We start from the raw sequence: 21480 nt of genomic DNA, 5'->3' as shown, positions 1-21480 counted from the left end.
CCCCATGCTGGCTCAGGAATTCTGGGAGTTGAAATCCACGAGTCATGAAGGGGCCATAGTTCCCCCATGCTGGTTGAGGAATTCTGGGAGTTGGAAGTCCACGAGTCATGAGGGGGCCATAGTTCCCCCATGCTGGCTCAGGAATTTTGGGAGTTGGAAGTCCATGAGTCATGAGGGGGCCATAGTTCCCCCAGGCTGGCTCAGGAATTCTGGGAGTTGGAAGTCCATGAGTCATGAAGGGGCCATAGTTCCCCCAGGCTGGCTCAGGAATGCTGGGAGTTGAAATCCACGAGTCATGAAGGGGCCATAGTTCCCCCATGCTCGTTGAGGAATTCTGGGAGTTGGAAGTCCACGAGTCATGAGGGGGCCATAGTTCCCCCATGCTGGCTCAGGAATTCTGGGAGTTGGAAGTCCATGAGTCATGAAGGGGCCATAGTTCCCCCATGCTGGCTCAGGAATTCTGGGAGTTGGAAGTCCATGAGTCATGATGGCGCCCGACCTTCGCTCCTTCCGGCGCGATCTAAAGACCTACTTGTTCGAACAAGCCGGCCTGGCCTGATGGGTGATGGGTTTGGGTTTTATTGTTGTTTAATGCATTTTAACTTATTGCTGTAGTTTTTGGGCATCTTGTTTAATCTCTTTTAATTTTTGTATTCTTGTTTTTTAACATGTATTGCCCTGTTCACCGCCCTGAGTCCTTCGGGAGAAGGGCGGTATACAAATAAAATTAATAACAATAATAATAACAATAATAATAACAATAATAATAACAATAACAACAACAACAACAACAACAATAATAATAATAATAATAATAATAATAATAATAATAATAATAATAATAATAATAATGAGGGGGCCATAGTTCCCCCATGCTGGCTCAGGAATTCTGGGAGTTGAAGTCCACCAGTCATAAAAGAGCTAAGGTTGCCTTCCCCTTGGGTGCGACAGGGGATGCCACCACAGTCCTAAGGGTGAAAAATACTACTAAGTCTTTTCTTTCAATACCGTTGTAAATTTGAACGGTCACTAAATGAATTGTTGTTAAGTCGAGGACCAAATCTACAGCTATCACGCCGCACCTGGTTCTCCTCTTCGTTAGACCAGCCATAGAAAAACCCTGCAACCGTTGTTCTTTCCATAGTTAGAAATTGTCTTTTTTTACTAGGGAAACGTGGATGTGCTGGGGTTCTGCTGCTTTTGCGGTGAAGAGTTTTCAAATTTCTTTTCTGGGGCTTTAATTTTACTTCCCCATTTTGGGTTATTTCCCCACCCCCCCACCCCCCCAGTCTCGTGTCAAGAGAAACCAGCAGCCATATTATATTGATGTGGTTATTATTTGCAGAAACATGAGAACAAAAACGTCTATATTTAATTGTCATTTATTCGAATAATAAGAACTGTATTAATTTAAGGCTGGCAAAAGAGAATATTATTGGCGGAAGAGAATAATAATGATAATGATAAAAGTTGGAAGGGACCTTGGAGGTCATCTAGTCCAACCCCCTGCTCAGGCAGGAAACCCTATAGCATTTCAGGCAAATGGCTGTCCAGTCTCTTCTTAAAAACTTCCAGAGTTGGAGCATTCACTGCTTCTGGGGGCATCCTACCTCCAGAAGCTGTGAATGCTCCAACACTGGAAAAATCAAGCAAAGCCATTATATGGACTATAGAAAGATAGAAATTAATTGTTATTGTTTTTTCAAATACTAACCCAGACAACATGCTGTTGACCAAATATTAAAGTGGTCATGTTAAAAATCAATAAAACACATTTTTTTTTAAAAAAAGAAGCCACCAGTCACTCAGGACACGGGGTAGAGACCTGGTCCCTCGCTCTGGGGTGGGGTCTTTTAAGCAGCACATTACAAGGGAGTCCTCAAGTTACAACATTTCGTTTAGTGACAGCAGCACTGGAAAAAGTGACTTACAGCCATTTTTTGTACATTTTGACCATTGCAGCATCCCCCCTGGATCAAAGTCCAGCCCCTTGGCCACCGACTTAAGTTCCCTTCTTTGAACAGCCTTCCTAACTACAGCTAGTCCTCAACTTATGACAGTTCATTTAGTGGCTATTCACTTACGACGTAGCTGGAAAAAAGGGACTTAGGACCATTCTTCATACTGACAAACGTTGCAGCATCCCCCCTGGGTCACGTGGTCAGAATTCGCACGCTTGGCAACCGACTCATAGTTATGATGGTCACAGCATCCTGGGTATGTGTGTGTGTGTGGCACGTGATCCCCTTTTCTGACCTTCGGTCAAAGCCAAGTCCGTGGAAAAGCCAGATTCACTTAACCACCGTGATCCTAACTTAACAACCGCAGTTGGGGCGAAACTCATTTAACAAATGTCTCACTTAACAACTGAAATTTGAGGCTGTTGTGGTCGTAAATTGAGGACTATCTGTACACCTGCCCTCACTTTAAGAAACGCAGGCCTTCCTCCAGGATGATGGAGGAGGAGGAGGACTGTGGGGTCCCTGGTGCTCTCTGAGCTTGGTGGTTTTCTTGCAGATGTTTCATCACCCAACTAGGTAACGTCATCAGGGCTAGAAGGGAGAAGATAAAAATGAACATATCACCCTAAAACCAGCTCTCTCCAGTTTTGTGTTAAATTTCCCCCTATACACACACAAACACACACACACACACACACACACACACACACACACTGTATACCCTCTCACCCACCCTCCAGCTTTCTCTGGGTCATGCATTTCATCCTTATTTCAATTCAACCAATCAGAATAGAGCTGGAAGGGACCTTGGAGGTCCTCTAGTCCAACCCCCTTGCTCAGGCAGGAAACCCTATACCAGGGGTAGGCAACCTTGGCTCTTTTATGACTTGTGGACTTCAACTCCCAGAATTCCTGAGCCAGCTACCCCAGCCTGCCACTCCCTCCGTGACCTAAACCCCACCAATAATTAAATGCTGCCGTTTCAGATGTCAGATTTGACCTGCAATAGGATCCAGTCCTGGAAACTAACCAAGGAGGGGAGCAACCTGGAACTAAGGAGAAACTTCCTGACAGTGAGAACAATTAAGCAGTGGAACTACCTGCCTCCAGTCATTGTGGGTGCTCCATCACTGGAGGTTTTTAAGAAGAGACTGGAGAGCCATTTTTCTGAAATGTCATAAGATTTCCTGCCTGAGCAGGGGGTTGGACTAGAAGACCTTCAAGGTCCCTCCCAACTGTTATTCTGTTAATAGTGAGTCACTGTAAGCAGTGCTGGGAAACAAGAAACTGAAGCATCCCCAACACAGAATTTCCATCCCTGGAAACCACAGACTAAAAACTGGATCAAACCTCTAGTAAACCTCACCGCAAACTTGACGGTGGTATCTGACTCCAATATGGCTGCATTCACACCATGATTTCAACCGGGTCAGATCGGTCAACTGCATTTGCAGACCTGATGAACGTTAGCTTGAGTTTTTCTGGACCTTAGCATGAGTTCTAGGGCCAGATTCGGCAACCATTGTTTTGGAATGGTCTGCGGTCTCCTGACCAAGCTGGGGGTTGGACTAGAAGACCTCCAAGTTCCCTTCCAGCTCTTGTTATTCCTGGCTCCTTGATCTGTGGCATTCCCACGAGGAAGTGGCTAGGATCAGCAAGCAGAATTTCCAAAGCAGCCTGGACTTTAGGAGCGTTCTCTGCTGGTGTTCTCTGCTCCCTCCGGCCAAAACTGACCTTTGCCCTTACAGGCTGGGAAAGTGAATTCTTTCAACTCTTCTCTGTTCAGGAGAGTTTTCACTTTCAGCCCACCCACCCATGGACCCCTTCTCAGGACCAGTGGAAGACTCTGACCTTGGCTCCATCAGGGAGCTTGTTTGCATGCGAGCCCCAGAGGACTTCTCTGCAAATCAGCTTTTGTTTGACCTGGGGGAAGAAGTCCCCCCCCTTAGTTCCAGATGCTTCTCTCCTTGATTGGTTTCCATCCGTTGCTTCTTGTCCGGCCTTCAGGGGCTTTGGAGAATAGGTTGGCCCCCTCCCCTCTTCTTTGGGGCAGCCCCTCAAATACTGGAAGACTGCTATCATGTCACCCCTAGTCCTTCACTTCATTAAACCAACAGAAGAGAATGACAGAGTTGGAAGGGACCTTGGAGGTCACCTAGTCCAACCCCCTGCTCAGGCAGGAAACCCTGTTCCATTTCAGACAAATGGCTGGTCCAGTCTCTTCTTAAAAACCTCCAGTGATGGAGCATTCACCACTTCTGGAGGCAAGTAGTTCCACTGGTTAGTTGTTCCCACTGTCAGGAAGTTTCTCCTTAGTTCCAGGTTGCTTCTCTCCTTGGTTAGTTTCCATCCGTTGCTTCTTCTCCTGCCTTCAGGGGAATAGCTTGACTGCCTCTTCTTTGGGGCAGCCCCTGAGATATTGGAAGGCCGCTATCCTGTCCCCCCCTCATCCTTCTCTTCGTTAAACTAGAGATGCCCAATTCCAGCAACCGTCCTTCGTATGTTTTAGCCTCCAGTCCCCTGATCGTCTCTACAAACGATTGTTGAGAACCTCCCGTATAAGGTTGCCAACTCTGAGCAGGGGGCTAGACTAGAAGACCTCCAGGGTCCCTTCCAGCCTTATAATTCCCTTCTGTGTTCCAGGGATGGGAAGGCTGAGTCAGGAAAGCCGATAGAGTAGTAGTACCAGCAGTAGGCGAAAGGCAAACGTTTGCCAGAAGAATGTGTCCCCCCCACCCCCCCTTCCAGGAAACAGACCAAGGCCGAGACCGCAAAGTTGCAGAGGGCGACACTTTCCGAAGGACAGCGAGCCCCCCCCCCCCAGCCTTCTGTTTTCTGGAGATTAGCCCTCGGCTCCCGGAAGAGGCAGCCCAGTGCTCCCAGCCGGGCGTCCTGTTTGTTCCTCTGGCTGGGTGCTGTGTTGGTTTGTGCGATTGTGGGCCTGTACACGGGCCTGTTCAGTTGGGTTTTACAGCCCTTCCCCGTTGTTGTTCTAAAAAGGCAGGGCAGAATGGCAGAGTGCACAGCGTTTCAATATTTCTCTATTTCTCTCTCTCTTATCTATCATTTCTCTTTCTCTATTCTCACTGTTATGTCTCTCCTCTCTCTTATTTATCATCTATTCTCTATTCTCTCTATATCTATCATCTATATTATCTATGCTCTCTCTCAATCTATTATCTATTTTTTCTTTCTCTCTCCCTATTATCTATCATCTCTTGCTCTCTATTCTCTCCATTTTCTCAATCTATTCTGTCTATATCTATCAATTTCTATTTATGTCTATCCATCCATATCTACCTATCATCCACCTATCCATCCATCCATCCATATTTATCTATCTATATCTAATCACATATTCTATGATCAATCATTATCTATCTATAATCACATATTCTATGATCAATCATTCTCTATCCATCCATCCATCCATATCTATCATCTACCTATCCATCCACTCATATCTATCTATCCATATCTACCTATTGTCTATCTATCCATCCATCCATCAATATCTATTATCTATCTATCCATCTATCTATCCACATCTATCTACCTATCATCTACCTATCCATCCACCCATATCTATCCATCCGTATCTATCTATCCATATCTATCTATCCGTATCTATCCATCAATATCTACCTATCATCTACCTATCCATCCATCCATCCATCCATCCATCCATCCATCTCTATCATCTATCTATCTATCTATCTATCTATCTATCTATCTATCTATCTATCTATCTATCTATCATCACATATTCTATGATCAATCATAATCTATCTATCTATCTATCTATCTATCTATCTATCTATCTATCTATCTATCTATCTATCATCCATCACATATTCTATGATCAATCATTATCTATCTATCTATCTATCTATCTATCTATCTATCTATCTATCTATCTATCTATCTATCTATCATCACATATTCTATGATCAATCATTATCTATCTATCTATCTATCTATCTATCTATCTATCTATCTATCTATCTATCTATCTATCTATCTATTCTCTATCTATCTATCTATTCTCTATCTATCTATCTATCTATCTATCTATCTATCTATCTATCTATCTATCTATCTATCTATCTATCTATCTATCTATCTAATCTCTCTCATCTTGGGTCTTGAAACATCTCCAAGAAAACCACCAAGCTCTGAGAGCAAAAAGGACCGCACAGTTCTCCTCTTCTCCACAATCTCTCCTCCTTTCTAGCACTGATGATGTTCCCTAGCTGGGTCATGAAAGGTCTGCCAGGAAACTGCCCATTCAGAGAACACCAAGGACCCCACAGTCCTCCTCCTCCTCCTCTCCAAAAACGACCCCCCCCCCACGTCCAGCACCAATGATGTTACCTTCCACGTTTGAAAGGAGAAACTTTATTTTCCATCCCAACTTGGCTTTCAGAACCAATTCCCGTCATGCCCTCTGATACGAAAGCTGGTCTCCGCCAGGCTTTACAAACCATCTTCTCCCTGAAAGTGTGTTTTGCCCACCAAATCCAGGACGGAATTCCCTTTTTTTCCCCTTTCCCCTCAGCTGTCCTCTCTTGCTCTCCAGATGTTCCGCAGAGCCGGGTGGGCAGGAGAATCAGCTGAGGCTCTCCAGGCCGGCCTTGACCCTTTGCATCTCGTGCAGGAAGCTGTAAAACTGGGGCAGGGTTAGTTCTGGAAGGAGGAGGGCAGAAACATTCAAGATTACCTAGTGAAGTTCAGGGGTTTTTTTTAATTAGATTGTTTTTTAAAATCCCATTTTCTTTTCTTTTTTTACTTTGAGTCAAGGCAGCAAATACGATGCTCTTTCCTCTTTTCCCCGTCACAACCACCCTGTCAGGTGGACTGGACTGAGACAGAGAGACAGACAGACTGGCTTCAAGACACTCAGCTCGCCTTCAGGCCAGGCGTGAACTCACCGTCTCCTGGGGATTGGCCCAAAATCGCCCAGCCGCTTTTATGCCTAAGGCAAGACTAGAACTCACTGGCGAGTGGGCCTAAGATCACCCAGCTGGCTTTTACGCCTAAGGCAGGACTAGAACTCACTGTCACCTGGCGAGTGGGCCTAAGACCACCCAGCTACCTTTTATGCCTAAGGCAGGACTAGAACTCACTGTCACCTGGCGAGTGGGCCTAAGATCACCCAGCTGCCTTTTATGCCTAAGGCAGGACTAGAACTCACTGTCACCTGGCGAGTGGGCCTAAGACCACCCAGCTACCTTTTATGCCTAAGGCAGGACTAGAACTCACTGTCACCTGGCGAGTGGGCCTAAGATCACCCAGCTGCCTTTTATGCCTAAGGCAGGACTAGAACTCACTGTCACCTGGCGAGTGGGCCTAAGACCACCCAGCTACCTTTTATGCCTAAGGCAGGACTAGAACTCACTGTCACCTGGCGAGTGGGCCTAAGACCACCCAGCTACCTTTTATGCCTAAGGCAGGACTAGAACTCACTGTCACCTGGCGAGTGGGCCTAAGATCACCCAGCTGCCTTTTATGCCTAAGGCAGGACTAGAACTCACGGTCACCTGGCGAGTGGGCCTAAGAGCACCCAGCTGGCTTTTTTGCCTAAGGCAGGACTAGAACTCAATGACACCTGGTGAGTGGGCCTAAGATCACCCAGCTGGCTTTTATGCCTAAGGCAGGACTAGAACTCAGCTGTCACCTGGTGAGTGGGCCTAAGATCACCCAGCTGGCTTTTATGCCTAAGGCAGGACTAGAACTCACTGTCACCTGGCGAGTGGGCCTAAGATCACCCAGCTGGCTTTTATGCCTAAGGCAGGACTAGAACTCAGCTGTCACCTAGTGAGTGGGCCTAAGATCACCCAGCTGGCTTTTATGCCTAAGGCAGGACTAGAACTCAGCTGTCACTGGTGAGTGGGCCTAAGATCACCCAGCTGGTTTTTATGCCTAAGGCAGGACTAGAACTCAGCTGTCACCTGGTGAGTGGGCCTAAGATCACCCAGCTGGCTTTTATGCCTAAGGCAGGACTAGAACTCAGCTGTCACCTGGTGAGTGGGCCTAAGATCTCCCAGCTGGCTTTTATGCCTAAGGCAGGACTAGAACTCAGCTGTCACCTGGTGAGTGGGCCTAAGATCACCCAGCTGGCTTTTATGCCTAAGGCAGGACTAGAACTCAGCTGTCACCTGGTGAGTGGGCCTAAGATCACCCAGCTGGCTTTTATGCCTAAGGCAGGACTAGAACTCAGCTGTCACCTGGTGAGTGGGCCTAAGATCACCCAGCTGGCTTTTATGCCTAAGGCAGGACTAGAACTCAGCTGTCACCTGGTGAGTGGGCCTAAGATCACCCAGCTGCCTTTTATGCCTAAGGCAGGACTAGAACTCACTGTCACCTGGCGAGTGGGCCTAAGACCACCCAGCTGGCTTTTTTGCCCAAGGCAGGACTAGAACTCACTGTCACCTGACGAGTGGGCCTAAGCTCACCCAGCTGGTTTTCAAGCCTAGGGTATGTTTGCCACCTTGAGTAATTTATTGAAAAATAGTAATAAATGCAGGATACAAACAAACAACTAAAATAAAATAAACACACTATAAATCAGCAAGAACATGGAAAGCATTACAAACGTTCAAAATTAGGAATTAAAACATGGCTTTCAGCCCCAACGCTGCCCAACAGTTTCGCTGCTAAGCAAGGCAGCTGTTCAGAAAGCTGCGCCCCACTTTACGCCATTCTTCGCCACAGCCGTTAAATGAATCGCGACTGTTGTAAAGTGAATTGCGCAGTCATTAAACGAGTCTTAGCTGCCCCCACTGACTTTGCACGTGGGAAGCCAGCTGAGAAGTTCACAAAAGGTGACCACTGCAACCGTCACACGTCCAGGCCAGTTGCCAAGCGTTTGAATGCTGGATCAGCTGCAACGTTCTTAAGGGTGTAAACCAGTCGTAACAACGAATGGTCATCAAACGAATAGTGGTAAGCCTCTCCTCCAGTCCCTCCCTCCCTTCACTTGCAGGTTTTCCCCACAGACCTTGCTGGCTTACTCACCCAGGTATACCGACTCCGTCTGGCTGCCTTTCTTCACCACCAGTTTCAGCTACACGAAGATCAGTCGTAAAAAGTTGGGTCAGTTACAACAAAGGAGGCGGGTTTTAGGAACCAATAATCAACCCGTGGAATCTCCCACCACGAAACGCTTGGAAGATACAACAGATGAAATCCAGATTCCCAGTCATCCAGGTCCTGGTTGTCCCAAAGGGGCTTTTTCAGGAGGCAACTGGACTTCCTTGTTGTTTCCTATGAAGACCTTTCGCTTCTCATCCCAGAAGCTTCTTCAGGTTCTGGCGGGGAATGGAAGGATTTATACTGCTTGCAGAGCGCTAGTCATTTGCCTTCTTTTCGAGCACGGCTGTCAAACTCGATCGCATCATGGGACATATCACGATGTATGTTTTTTTTGCCTTTGCGGTGCCAGGATGGGCGTGGCCTGCGTGCGACCTATCCAGCCCGCGAGCCGCCAGTTTGACACCCATGGTTTGGAGTTATTGAGGCCACCTGGAGGTTTACCTGTGTCCTCAGGGTCACCTGACTTGTGCAAATGGGTGTGGAGCCTTCTCTAAAAGAAGGCAAACGACTAGCTGTCTGCAAGGAGTATAAATCCTCCCATTCCCCCCCCACCATCCAGTCAGAACCTGAAGAAGCTTCTGGGATGAGAAGCGAAACCTCTTCAAAGAGAAAACAAGAATGTACAGTTGCCGCCGGAAAAAAGCAGAGATGAAATTCAGGATTCTCGGATTTCCCAAAACACAGAAGGAAAGTGGGAATAATTTTCCATTTTGGGGGGAAATATGGAATGAAAATTCCTTACAGATAGTCCTCAACTGACTGAATTGCACCCTAAGATTTATGTTCCTAAGCGAGACTTTGGTTAAGTCACTTTTGTCCCATTTTACGATCTTTCTTGCCGCCGTTCTTAAGTGAACCTCTGCAGCTGTTAAGTTAGTCACGCCGTTGTTAAACAAATCTGGACTCCGCTCGTCAGAAGCTCAAACAGTTGGGTCACGTGACGTCACGACTGTCATAACGACATGCCACGTGTCCGGATTTCAATCGTGGGGCCACGGCAAGGCTGCCAAGGTCGTTAAGTGTGAAAAACGGTCCTAACTTACCTTTTTTTTCAGCACCGTCGTAACTCCAGGGACTAAGCAAGCTGTTGTAGCTCAAGGACTGCCTGTGTGCAGTTTCCTCCATCCCCCCTTCCCCCGAGGCTTGTGCCAGTTTCTGACCCCCCCACCCCCACCCCGGTCCTACCTGTCCCTTCCCGAAATCCACCTTACCTGGAGGAAAATGCTTCCTGCCTTTCTCAGCTCACTGCTTCCGGCTGTCACTGTTGGGAGAGAGAAACCAGCGGCAAAAAGATTGATACGCAGAGCTTGGCAAAGGCGCCCCTCAATCTGCCCACCCCTGTGCCCCCCCATTAAAGAACTCACCCCCAAATTTCCACTCCATGTCTATTAGCTGGTTAACCATCAGCGTCTGCCCCATGGCCAGGCGTGCGAGGGCGGCGGAATTTTCCTTCCACTGAAACCAGGATAATAAAAAGACAAATTTTAACAGTGACGGTTTTAATGCAGTCTCTCTCTGTCTCTCTCTCTCTCTCCAAATTCGTGCAAGGGAGCTACTGCGGGTCCTCGACTTATGACAATTCATTCAGGGACCATTTAAATTATGACGGTGCTGAAAAAAAGGGACCGGTGACCTTTTTTCACACTTACGACCGTTGCAGTTAACCCCCCCGTGATCAAAATTCAGGCGCTTGCCAACTGACTCGTATTTACGACAGTCAGAGCCTCCCAGGGGTGGGGGGGGGGTCAGGTGATCCCCTTTTTGTGACCTTGTGACAAGCGAAGTCAATGGGGTAAGCCGGATTCGTTTAACGACCGTGTGACTAATTTAATGACTGCCGCAATTCACTCCACCAGGGTGGCGAGGAAGACCGTAAAACGGGCCAAAATCCACTTAGCAACTGTCTCGCTTAGTGATGGAAATTTCGGGTTCCGTGATGGTCGTGCGTTGAGGACTACCTGTAGTTGCCAGGATGTAATTTTGGATTTTTTGTTTCAACGAATGAAGGAACGAACCCTCGTGCGGGATTCCGACTTTGGGGATCTGCGGTGGGGGGGGGGGGAAGGAGGAGATGGTTTGCACACGTGGCCGGCAAGTGTGCACAGAGCTCCCTTTGCTTGGGGTGTGTGCGCACACGCCTGCCGCTTGCACAAACGGAGGGCGCATGCACGCACTTGCCCACTGCTTGCGGAGGCGCGCGTGCTCACCAGCCATTTCCATGGCCCAGTTACAAACTGCTCACGACCCACAGGTTCCCCCCCCCCCGCATTATGGCATCATTGCAATTTCCCTTAAAACCGGCCGGCTGTGTTCACACGGTAAAGATGGTCTACTCAGTTAGAGTTTGAAGAGTTAAGTCAACTAGTCTGATTGAACCAAACCCAAAATTAACGTGCAAAATAACCACCATGGGATCGTTCGCCCAATGATCCCATTGAGTGGTGTGATTTTTAACTTTAGAATATTTTTCCACCTCAGCAACTTTGAGATGGGTGGACCTCAATTCCCAGAATGCCCCAGCCGGCATGCTATTAAGATGGGCAGAGTTCAACTCGCAGAATTCTCCAAACGGCATGCTTCGAAAGGGGTGGACTTCCACTCCCAGAATTCCCCTAGTTAGCATGCTTTCAGATGGGTGGACTTCAACTCCCAGAATTCTCCAGCTGGCATGCTTTAAGATGGGTGGACTTCAATTCCCAGAATTCCCAGGCAGCACGCATTAAAAGGGATGGACTTCAACTCCCAGAATTCCCCAGCCTGCACGCTTTAAAAGGGGTGGACTTCAACTCCCAGAATTCCCAGGCAACACGCATTAAAAGGGGTGGACTTCAACTCCCAGAATTCCCAGGCAGCACGCATTAAAAGGGGTGGACTTCAACTCCCAGAATTCCCCAGCCTGCATGCTTGTAAGTTTTTCAATGTTGAGAAAAACTGTCGTAGAAAGTCATTTCAGGACTTTGCATTGAGAAAGGACACCAACATTTACACACACCCCTTACAGTGAGAAAATAGGAGAAATTAAGTTTGCAGGCTTGGAAAAAAGATTTGGATGCCCCCTCTGTAATTTTGGTGTGTATGTGTGTGTGTTTGTGTGTTTCAAAATGCCAAAGCCGGATACCTGGGCCATGCAGGAAAGTCCTTACCTGTTCTTCAAAATACCTGGCCTTTTCCTCGCTCAGCCCTGCAGGAGCAATTTGAGAGGGTCAAGGGGAGGAGGAGTAGCCCTCCAGAGACTCCAGGGAGCCCAGCGGGGAGAGACCTACCCAGGGTGATAAGATCTGTTCGGACTTCTTCAGCAGACAAGCTCCTCTTTAAGGCACCTGTAGTAAACATTGTGTAAAAAAAAAATCCAGCAAGAGAGCCGGGTTGACAAACAGACAGAGAGAAGATAAGGCACGCGCTGGCCTCAAGGACCCCAGAGCCAATTTATGGGAGAAGAACAAGCAAAGCTAAGTGGGGCCTTTTGGGGTGCTTGCAAAATTCACCCTAAATTTGAAGTTTACTATATTTTATTTTATTTCTCAGGGGGGGGTTTGCTTTATTTTATGACTTGGTTTCTATTTTTTTTATTTTGTTATAGCATTTGATTCCTATTTTTAAAATATTCTTACTTGATTTCTATTTTTATTTGATTTCTATCTTTTATTTGATTTTATTATTTGAGTTCTGCTTTTTTGTCTGATTTTATTGCTCGATATCTATGTTTTGTTTTATTATCTTGAGTTCTATTTTTCATCTGATTTCTATTTTTTATTTGGTTTTACTAAGTTCTGTTTTTTATTTTGAGTTCTATCTTTTATTTGATTTTATTATTTGAGTTCTGCTTTTTTGTCTGATTTTATTGCTCGATTTCTATGTTTTGTTTTATTATCTTATTTGAGTTCTATTTTTCATCTGATCTCTATTTTTTATTTGGTTTTACTAAGTTCTGTTTTTTATTTTGAGTTCTATTTTTATTTGATTTTATTATTTGAGTTCTATTTTTTTGTCTGATTTTATTGCTCGATTTCTATGTTTTATTATCTTGAGTTCTATTTTTTATCTGATCTCTATTTTTTATTTGGTTTTACTAAGTTGTTTTTTATTTTGAGTTCTATTTTTATTTGATTTTATTATTTGATTTCTATTTTTTTTGTCTGATTTTATTGCTCGATTTCTATGTTTTCTTTTATTATCTTATTTGAGTTCTATTTTTTATCCGATCTCTATTTTTTATTTGGTTTTACTAAGTTCTGTTTTTTATTTTGAGTTCTATTTTTATTTGACTTTATTATTTGAGTTCTATTTTTTATTTGATTTTATTTTAAACATTTATACAGCTGCCCATCGTTCAAAGAACTCTGAAGTTTATTTTATATTTTATTTTATTTCTATCTTTTTTTACTTCTTTTATTATTTCACTAAATAACGATAATGATGATGGAAAGGACCTTGGAGGTCATCTAGTCCAACCCCTTGCTCAGGCATGACGCCCTACATCATTTCAGACAAATGGCTGTCCAGTCCCTTCTTAAAAACTTCCAGTGATCCACTCCAAACTTGGCTTATTTTTATTTTATTTTATTTTACTTTATTTATAATATTTTTATTTTTTTATTTCATTTTTTTTTATTTTATTCTTTTTATTTTTTATTTTATTTTATTAATTTACAGTAATAAACAATACCCCGATCAAGGAACTACGGTACCAACTCAGACAAACAAGCTAACAGTAATTTAATTTAATTTAATAATTTAATTTGTATACCGCCCTTCTCCCGAAGGACTCAGGGCGGTGAACAGGGCAATACATAATAAAAAACAGGATACAAAAATTAAAAAGTGATTAAACAACTGTGCCCGTAATTAATACATATTAAAAATTAAAACTAATTATAAAAAACCCAACCCCATCCCGTCAGACCAGGCCAGCTTGTTCAAAAAAGAAGGTTTTGAGATCGCGCCGGAAGGAGCGAAGGTCGGGGGCCATCCGGAGCTCGACCGGTAAGCGGTTCCATAGGTCTGGCGCGCCCACAGAGAAGGCTCTCCCCCTGGGGGCCGCCAGTCGGCATTCTTTGATCGGAGGCACCATAAGCTAATCAAGAAATCACCAAGAGGAAAACAACATTCCCACCAACACTGACAGCAAAAGCCACTTGGATGTAAACAAAGAACAATTATCTTGCAGATGTTTCATGACCCAACTAGGTAACATTATCAGTGGAGAGGAGGTATGTGGAGAGGTATGTGGAGAGGAGAGGCGGAGGAGGGGGACGGGAAGGAGGGGAAGGAGGAGGAGATGGAGGAGGGGAGGACTGTGGGACCCTTGGTGCTAGCTGAGCTGGGTGGTTTTCTTGCAGATGTTTCCTGACCCAACTAGGTAACATTATCAATGCTGGAAAGGAGTCAGTGCTCCTGACTTACTAGCACTGATGAGGTTACCTACTTAGGGAAATGAAACATCTGCAAGAAAACAAGCCAGCTCAGAAGGCACCTGTAAAGGTAAAGGTTCTCCTGCACATACGTGCTAGTCGTTTCTGACTCTAGGGACTGGTGCTCATCTCCGTTTCAAAGCCGAAGAGCCAGCGCTTGTCCGAGGACGTCTCCGTGGTCATGTGGCCGGCATGACTAGGCGCCAAAGGCGCACGGAATGCTGTTCCCTTCCCACCGTAGTGGTCCCTATTTTTCTACTTGCATTTTTACGTGCTTTCGAACTGCTAGGTTGGCAGAAGCTGGGACGAGTAACAGGCGCTCACTCTGTTACGCGGCACTCGGGATTCGACCCGCCAAACTGCCGACCTTCTGATCGACAAGCTCAGCATCCTAACCCACTGAGCCACCGCGTCCCTATGATAAATAGACAGATATAAATAGGTACGATTGACAGGCAGATAGATAGATATGGATGGATAGATCGATAGATAATTATAGAAAGATAAGATAGATAGATGTGATAGATAATAGATATAGATAAATGAGATAGGTATGATAGATACAGACAGATGATAGATTGATAAATGAAAGAAGAAAAGAGAAAGAGAAAGAAAGAGAAAACTTTCGAAGAAAATTATTAAGGGGATGCTGTTGGTCTTCTGGGAAGTTCTTCCAAGATCAGAGATTTTTAAGTTTTATGTGTGTTTGTGTGTGTGTGTGTGCACGCACCCATCACAACTGACAAAAGCAGAATTGCACTGTAAACCCCACTTTTTCAAACATGCATTGTGTTTGCACATACCTAAGGACAGGATTTGGGTCACAACTAGACAAAGCCTGTCATTTGGATGGAAACTTCCTATTTTATTTTATTTTATTTATTTATTGTATTTATTAGATTTTTATCCTGCCTTTATTACTTCTTAGGTAACTCGAGCTGCTGAATGTATTTAATACCCCTTCCCCCTATTTTTCCCACAACAACAACCCTATGAGGTGGGTTGGACTTGAGATGGACTGGCCCAAAGTCACCCAGCCAACTTTCATTCTTAAGGTGGGCCTAGAGCTCACCATCTCCTGGTGATTGGCCCAAACTCACGCAGCCTACTTTCCTGCCTGAGGCAGGACTAGAACTCACCATCTCCAGGTGATTGGCCCAAAGTCACCCACCCTTTCATCCCTAAGGCAGGACTAGAACTCACCGTCTCCTGGTGATTGGCCCAAATTCACACAGCCTACTTTCCTGCCTGAGGCAGGACTAGAACTCACCGTCTCCTAGTGATTGGCTCAAAGTCACCCACCCTTTCATTTCTAAGGCATAACTAGAACTCATTGTCTCCAGGTGATTGGCCCAAAGTCACCTAGCCAGCTTTCGTGCCTAAGGCGGGACTACGACTCACTGTCACCTAGTGATTGGCTCTATGTCACCCAACCGGCTTTCGTGCCTAAGGCGGGACTAGAATTCACCGTCTCCTGGTTTCTAGCCTGGTGCCTTCACCCCTAGACCAAACTGGCTGTCGGGAGTTGTTCCCCCCCCCACTCCCAGACCTGGGGGGTCTGCCCCACACTCACCACTGGGCACCAGCAGGAGGCTTTTGACAATACTCTTCAAAGGGCCGAGGCTGATTTTATTCCCCGCAGCAAAGTCGGAGAGGTGAGCCAGGAATCTCTCCACCTGCTGGGCACAAAAGCAAAGCCAGTTTTGCTCCAAAGTTCACACTTCCCTTGCACACGTGCCGATAGATCAGGGGTCTTCAAACTTACCTCTTTTGGTTCTCGCAAGAATTGGAACAGCACCTCCACGAGTGTAGAAAATTGCTGGGGGAACAGAAGGAAGACTATTAGCCGCCAGGAAGCCCCTTTCTTGCCCACTCAAAACAGGCAGCATATAAATTTAATAAACAAACCACTAAAAGAGAGGGAGCCATCTGGGTTGTGAGTGCAAGGCTCTCCAAACCTGGCAACTGCACGACCTGTGAACTTCAACTCCCAGAATTCCCCAGACAGACTAGAAATGGGAGGCCATAAGTTCCAAGTCCCACGCTAGCCTTTTCGGTGACTTTGGGCCAATCAACAGGAGATGGTGAGTTCTAGTTCTGCCTTAGGCATGAAAGCCAGCTGGGTGACTTTGGGCCAATCACCAGGTGACGGTGAGTTCTAGTTCCGCCTAAGGCAGGAAAGCCGGCTGGCTGACTTTGGGCCAGTCCCCTTCTCTCAGCCCAACCTAACTTACAGGGTTGTTGTTGTGGGGGAAATAGGAAGAGGAAAGTGTGTCAGATATATTTGCTGTCTTGAATAATTTGTGTATATATATATATATATATATATATATATATATATATATATATATATATATATATGTGGGATATAAACAAACAAATAAATATTACCTTCTACCGCAGGGGTCTTCAAACTCGGCCCTTTTATGACTCGTGGACTTCAACTCCCAGAATTCCTCAGCCAGCATGCCTGGCTGAGGAATTCTGGGAGTTGAGGTCCACGAGTCATAAAAGGGCCGAATTTGAAGACCCTTGCTCTACCCCTTCAGTCCCCTGGCAGAAGTGCACCTGACTTGAGCCCTCAAAGGAGCACAGCAGCCTTGTGGGTTGCCCATCATGGGGGGATTATGGAAAATGGCCGCCTGGGGCTGGAGGGGGCTTGAGCATTTACAAAATGGCTGCCGGGCAACTGCGATCAGCCACAACAGCAGCTGCCCTGGCAGGAGAGAATGACTCAGTCAATTTGCAAAACCACAAAGTCAAGAGAGAGAATTCAAAGAGAGAGAAGCAACCTAGAACTAAGGAGAAACTTTCTGACAGTGAGGACAATTAACCAGTGGAACAACCTGCCTCCAGAAGCTCTGAATGCTCCAACACTGGAGGTTTTTAAGAAGAGACTGGACATTTGTCTGGAATGGTGTAGGGCAGGGGTAGGCAACCTTGGCTCTTTTATGACTGGTGGACTTCAACTCCCAGAATTCCTGAGCCAGCCATGCTGAGGAGAACAGGAGGTTTTCAAGCTGAGCCATGCTGGCTAAGGAATTCTGGGAGTTGTAGTCCACGAGTCATATTATTGAGGTTAGTGCCTCAATTCTACCAGTTCTTCCTTGCCTTGCCCCCCCCTTGTCTTCTCCCCTTTTGGGGGGAGGAGCAGGTGGGCTGGCCATCCAACCGCACCCTGGTCTGGAGACCACCCACTCACTAGGAGGCAGCCCAAAGGAGTCTGGGGGGCCTCTGAATTCAGATTTAAATCCAGACAATCTTTGTAGCTCTGGGTTGAACTGTGGGGTCTCTCCGAGCTTGATCCTAATCCCACCTCGCAGGTTGTCCTCAACTTAACCACAGTTTGTTTAGCGACCCAAGTTGCAACAGCACTGAAAAATGTGACTTATGACCTTTTCTTCAGTTACGGCCTTTGCAGCATCCCCAGGGCCACGTGATCCAAATTCAGACGCTTGGCCACGGACTCGTATTTACGACGGTCGCAGCGTCCCAGGCCCACGTGATCCCCTTTTGCGACCTTCTGGCAAGCAAAGTCAACCAAGAAGCCAGATTCACTTAACAACCATGTTGTTAATTTAACTGCAGTGATTCACTTAACAACTGTGGCAAGAAAGGTCGTACAACGGGGCAACACTCACTTCGCAAATGTCTCACTTAACAACAGAAATTTTGGGCTCAGTTGAGGTCGTAAGCTCAGCTGAAAGCTTGGAAGCAACTTCCAGTGAAGTTAGTCCGTGAGTCCTCTGTGACTGAGTTTAAACATTCTTGGGACAAACCCATGTCTATCCTCTGACAAAAAAATTAAAAAAGTAAAAAGTAATAAAATAATAAATTAATCAAAAAGAAAACAAAAATCTCAAAAACCAGACTGGAAGGAGATCTTGCGATCTCTTTTCTATGTGGCTGTTTTCTTGCAGACGTTTCATGACCCAGCTGGGTAACATCATCAGGGCTAAAAGAAAGTGCGGCTTGTTCTGCATGTTCCTCAGTTGGGTTGCGAAATATCTGCAAGAAAACAAGTTCAGCGAGCACCCAGGACCCCACAGTCCTCGCCCTCCTCCTGTCCCTTCTAACATTGATGATGTTCCCTAGTTGGGTCATGAAACGTCTGCAAGGAAACCACCCAGCTCAGAGAGCACCCAGGACCCCGTAGTCTTCCTCACCTTCCTCCTCTCCCTTCTAGCACTGATGATGCTGCCTGGTTGGGTCATGAAACCTCTGCAAGAAAACAACCCAACTCAGAGAGCACCCAGGACCCCACAGTCCTCCTCTTCTCCTTTCTAACACTGATGATGTTCCCTAGTTGGGTCATGAAACATCTGCAAGGAATCGAGCAAGCTCAGAGAACCACCTAGGAATCCACACTTAAAAGCCAGGCCTGGCACAAAGATGGATCAGGCCCAGATTAAAGATCTGGACCCCCATTGCCAAAGAAGGCAAGGTGTTAGATCCCCAGGACCTGTTCAAGAAACCACCATGAGTTGGATCGACCACAGGACAACAAATCTTGGTTTAGGGAACTATCTCAACCCACTCTGCCTGTCGGCTCGGTGCCTTCCGGTTGCAGCCAGCCTGGCCCAATAACCTCAGGCTGGTTTCATTTAGCGGAAGTAATCAGGAAGCTGGCATCCTGGCTTAACTATGGCTTGCTGCTTAAACCACAGCTGGGGGGGATTCTTTTTTTCTGACAGGTCCCCAAGGGCCATCTAAGACCCCTGGAAGGCTCCGCCACGCAGCAGCCCACCCAGCCCTTCCTGGACCAGAGCAAGGGACCAGAGGGTGGGGGAGGGCTGCATGTCAGGGCAGACCACCCACCCCCTCCGGGAGATGGGTAGGCAGGCCCGGGGACCCCCGCCCGCATCCCGGGACCCCTCCCCAAACCGGGACCCCTCCCGCTTAGCCAGGCGGAGGAGGGGTCCCTCCTTCCGAGGCCCCCTGGCGCCAACCTGCGCGCTCAGCTGGTTGAGGAGCTGCAAGTCTGCGCTGACCGCCTCCGGCACCGGCTCGCGGGTGAACTTCAGCAGCCCCATGGCCCGGCTCGGCCCCGCTCCGCTTCCAGCCTCTCGGCCCGGCCCCCCAGCGCTCCGCCCCGCTACCCGGCTCAGCTGAGCATCCGCGCCGGCGCTTTCGAGCCCGGGAGCCGGACTGGCCGCGCCCCGCTCGGGGGCTGGAAGTGCGCAGCGCCGCCTCCTCTTTTTTCTCTTCCTTCTCCTCTTCCTCCCCTCCCGCTCCTCCTCCTCCTCCTCCTTTTTCTTCCTCCTCCTCCTCCTCCTCCTCCTCCTTTTCTCTCTCTTCCTCCCCTCCCCCTCCTCGTCTTTTTTCTCTTCCTTCTCCTCTTCCTCCCCTCCCGCTCCTCCTCCTCCTCCTCCTCCTCCTTTCTGCATTTCCCCCGCCCTTCTAGCACTGATGATGTTCCCTAGCTGGGTCATGAAAGGTCTGCAAGGAAACCACTCAGCTCAGAGAGCGCCAAGGGCCCCAGCTGTCCTCTTCCTCTTCCCACTCCTCGTCTCCCTTCTATCACTGATGATGCTATCTAGCTGGGTCATGAAACGTCTGCAAGAAAACTGCCCAGCTCAGGGAGCATCAAGGACCCCACAGTCCTCCTCCTCCTCCTCCTGCTGCTCCTCCTCCCTTCCAGCACTGATGACGCTACCTGGTTGGCTCATGAAATGTCTGCAAGGAAAAAAAACCAAGCTCAAAGAGCACCAAGGATCCCATAGCCATCCTCCTCCTCCTCCTCCTCCTCCCTCCAAATCCCCTCCCTTCTAGTACTGATGATGCTGCCTAGTTGGGTCATGAAACGTCTGCAAGAAAACCACCCAGCTCAGAGAGCACCAAGGACCCCACAGCCCTCCTCATCCTCCTCCTTATCCTCCCTTTCCTTGTCCCGGGAGGGGCACCCCGAGACCCCAGTGCCACCACCCCACCCCACCCCAGAATCCAGTCGCTCTGCCGGCTCTTTTGGTTGCATTCGGGAAGGCGTGAGTCACCAATGAATCCCTCTTTTGGCTGTGGGAACCAGCCACATTTGGGGTTCGGCGTGGCTCCAGAAGGAGGAGGAGGAGGACTATAGGGTCCTTGGTGCTGGTTGGTTTTACAACTTTTCTTGCCACTGTTGTTAAGTGTACCACTGGTTGTTAAAGAGAAGCCGGCTTCCCCATTGCCTTTGCGCGTCAGAAGGTCCCAAGGGACACGGCAACCATCGTTAATATCATTCAGTTTGCAAGCAGGCCATTTTGATGACACGACCGTGGGGATGCTGCAACGGTCGTAAGAGTGACAAATGGTCACAAGTCCCTTTTCTTCATGCCGTTGCAACTCTGAACAGTCGCTAACTGTTGTTATTCGAGGGCTTACCTGTAATATATTAATAATGTATATTATCCACGTGGAACTCTGTGAGGCTGAGGAATCACAAGGAGGAAAGGATGAGAGGAGAAGACCGAATACGGACGAAGAACCAAAACTGTGTTTTGGGGTGTCTCCCACGAGACTCAGTCTTGAAAACAGAGGGACATAACCTGAAATTTACAGAATAAAAATCCACGGATTCTTTAAGGGCAGACAAGAAACTGACTCAGTCAGTCAGTCAATCAATCAATCAGAACAACCCTGCTCAAGCAGGAGATCCTATGCCAGGGGTAGGCAACCTTGGCTCTTTTATGACTCGTGGACTTCAACTCCCAGAATTCCCGAGCCAGCCACGCTGAGGGAAAAGGGAGAGGTTTCCAAGCTGAGCCATGCTAGCTCAGGAATTCTGGGAGTTTTATTTTTATTTTTTTTATTTTAATTCCATTTATATCCCGCCCTTCTCCAAAGACTCAGGGCGGCTTACAAGCTTAGCAGTAGTTGAAGTCCACGAGTCATGAGGAGGCCATAGTTCCCCCATGCTGGCTCAGGAATTCTGGGAGTTGAAGTCCACGAGTCATGAAGGGGCCATAGTTCCCCCATGCTGCCTCATGTTCTAGGATGGGTAGGCAACCTCGGCTCCTTTATGACTCATGGATTTC

The 21480-nt window shown here is 47.2% G+C and overlaps 2 protein-coding genes across 3 annotated transcripts in view; both read right to left on the bottom strand.

Annotated features, from left to right (window-relative positions):
- DUSP15 (dual specificity phosphatase 15) overlaps window positions 1-21480 on the bottom strand; it is a 161125-nt gene that overhangs the window by 41278 nt on the left and 98367 nt on the right. The window lies entirely within an intron of this gene.
- COMMD7 (COMM domain containing 7) lies at window positions 6337-19689 on the bottom strand. 2 transcript variants are annotated; one of them, XM_083360999.1, is made up of 9 exons: window positions 19417-19689; window positions 16233-16286; window positions 16041-16146; window positions 12320-12376; window positions 12200-12237; window positions 10421-10511; window positions 10268-10317; window positions 8979-9027; window positions 6337-6647 (listed from the first exon to the last, which is right to left on the bottom strand). In XM_083360999.1, exons 1-9 carry the CDS (start codon window positions 19498-19500, stop codon window positions 6571-6573), a joined length of 606 nt encoding a protein of 201 aa, XP_083217125.1. In that variant the 5' UTR covers window positions 19501-19689; the 3' UTR covers window positions 6337-6570. The 2 variants fall into 2 exon arrangements, with proteins under 2 accessions (XP_083217125.1, XP_083217126.1); XM_083361000.1 differs by having other exon boundaries at window positions 16041-16143; window positions 19417-19593.

Source organism: Vipera ursinii (assembly GCF_947247035.1).
Source record: "Vipera ursinii genome assembly, chromosome: 3".
In the NCBI taxonomy this organism is placed as follows: Eukaryota; Metazoa; Chordata; class Lepidosauria; order Squamata; family Viperidae; genus Vipera; species Vipera ursinii.
This window is presented reverse-complemented; position numbering and strand designations above follow the sequence as displayed.

Bases quoted from the DNA above. Each gene is read 5' to 3' on its own strand.
- COMMD7 (XM_083360999.1), bottom strand. From the start codon at position 19,500: ATGGGGCTGCTGAAGTTCACCCGCGAGCCGGTGCCGGAGGCGGTCAGC. The intron at 16,287-19,416 runs GTTGGCGCCAGG...CTGTTCCCCCAG, and splicing joins TCAACCAGCTGAGCGCGCAG to CAATTTTCTACACTCGTGGA. The intron at 16,147-16,232 runs GTAAGTTTGAAG...TTTTGTGCCCAG, and splicing joins TCTTGCGAGAACCAAAAGAG to CAGGTGGAGAGATTCCTGGC.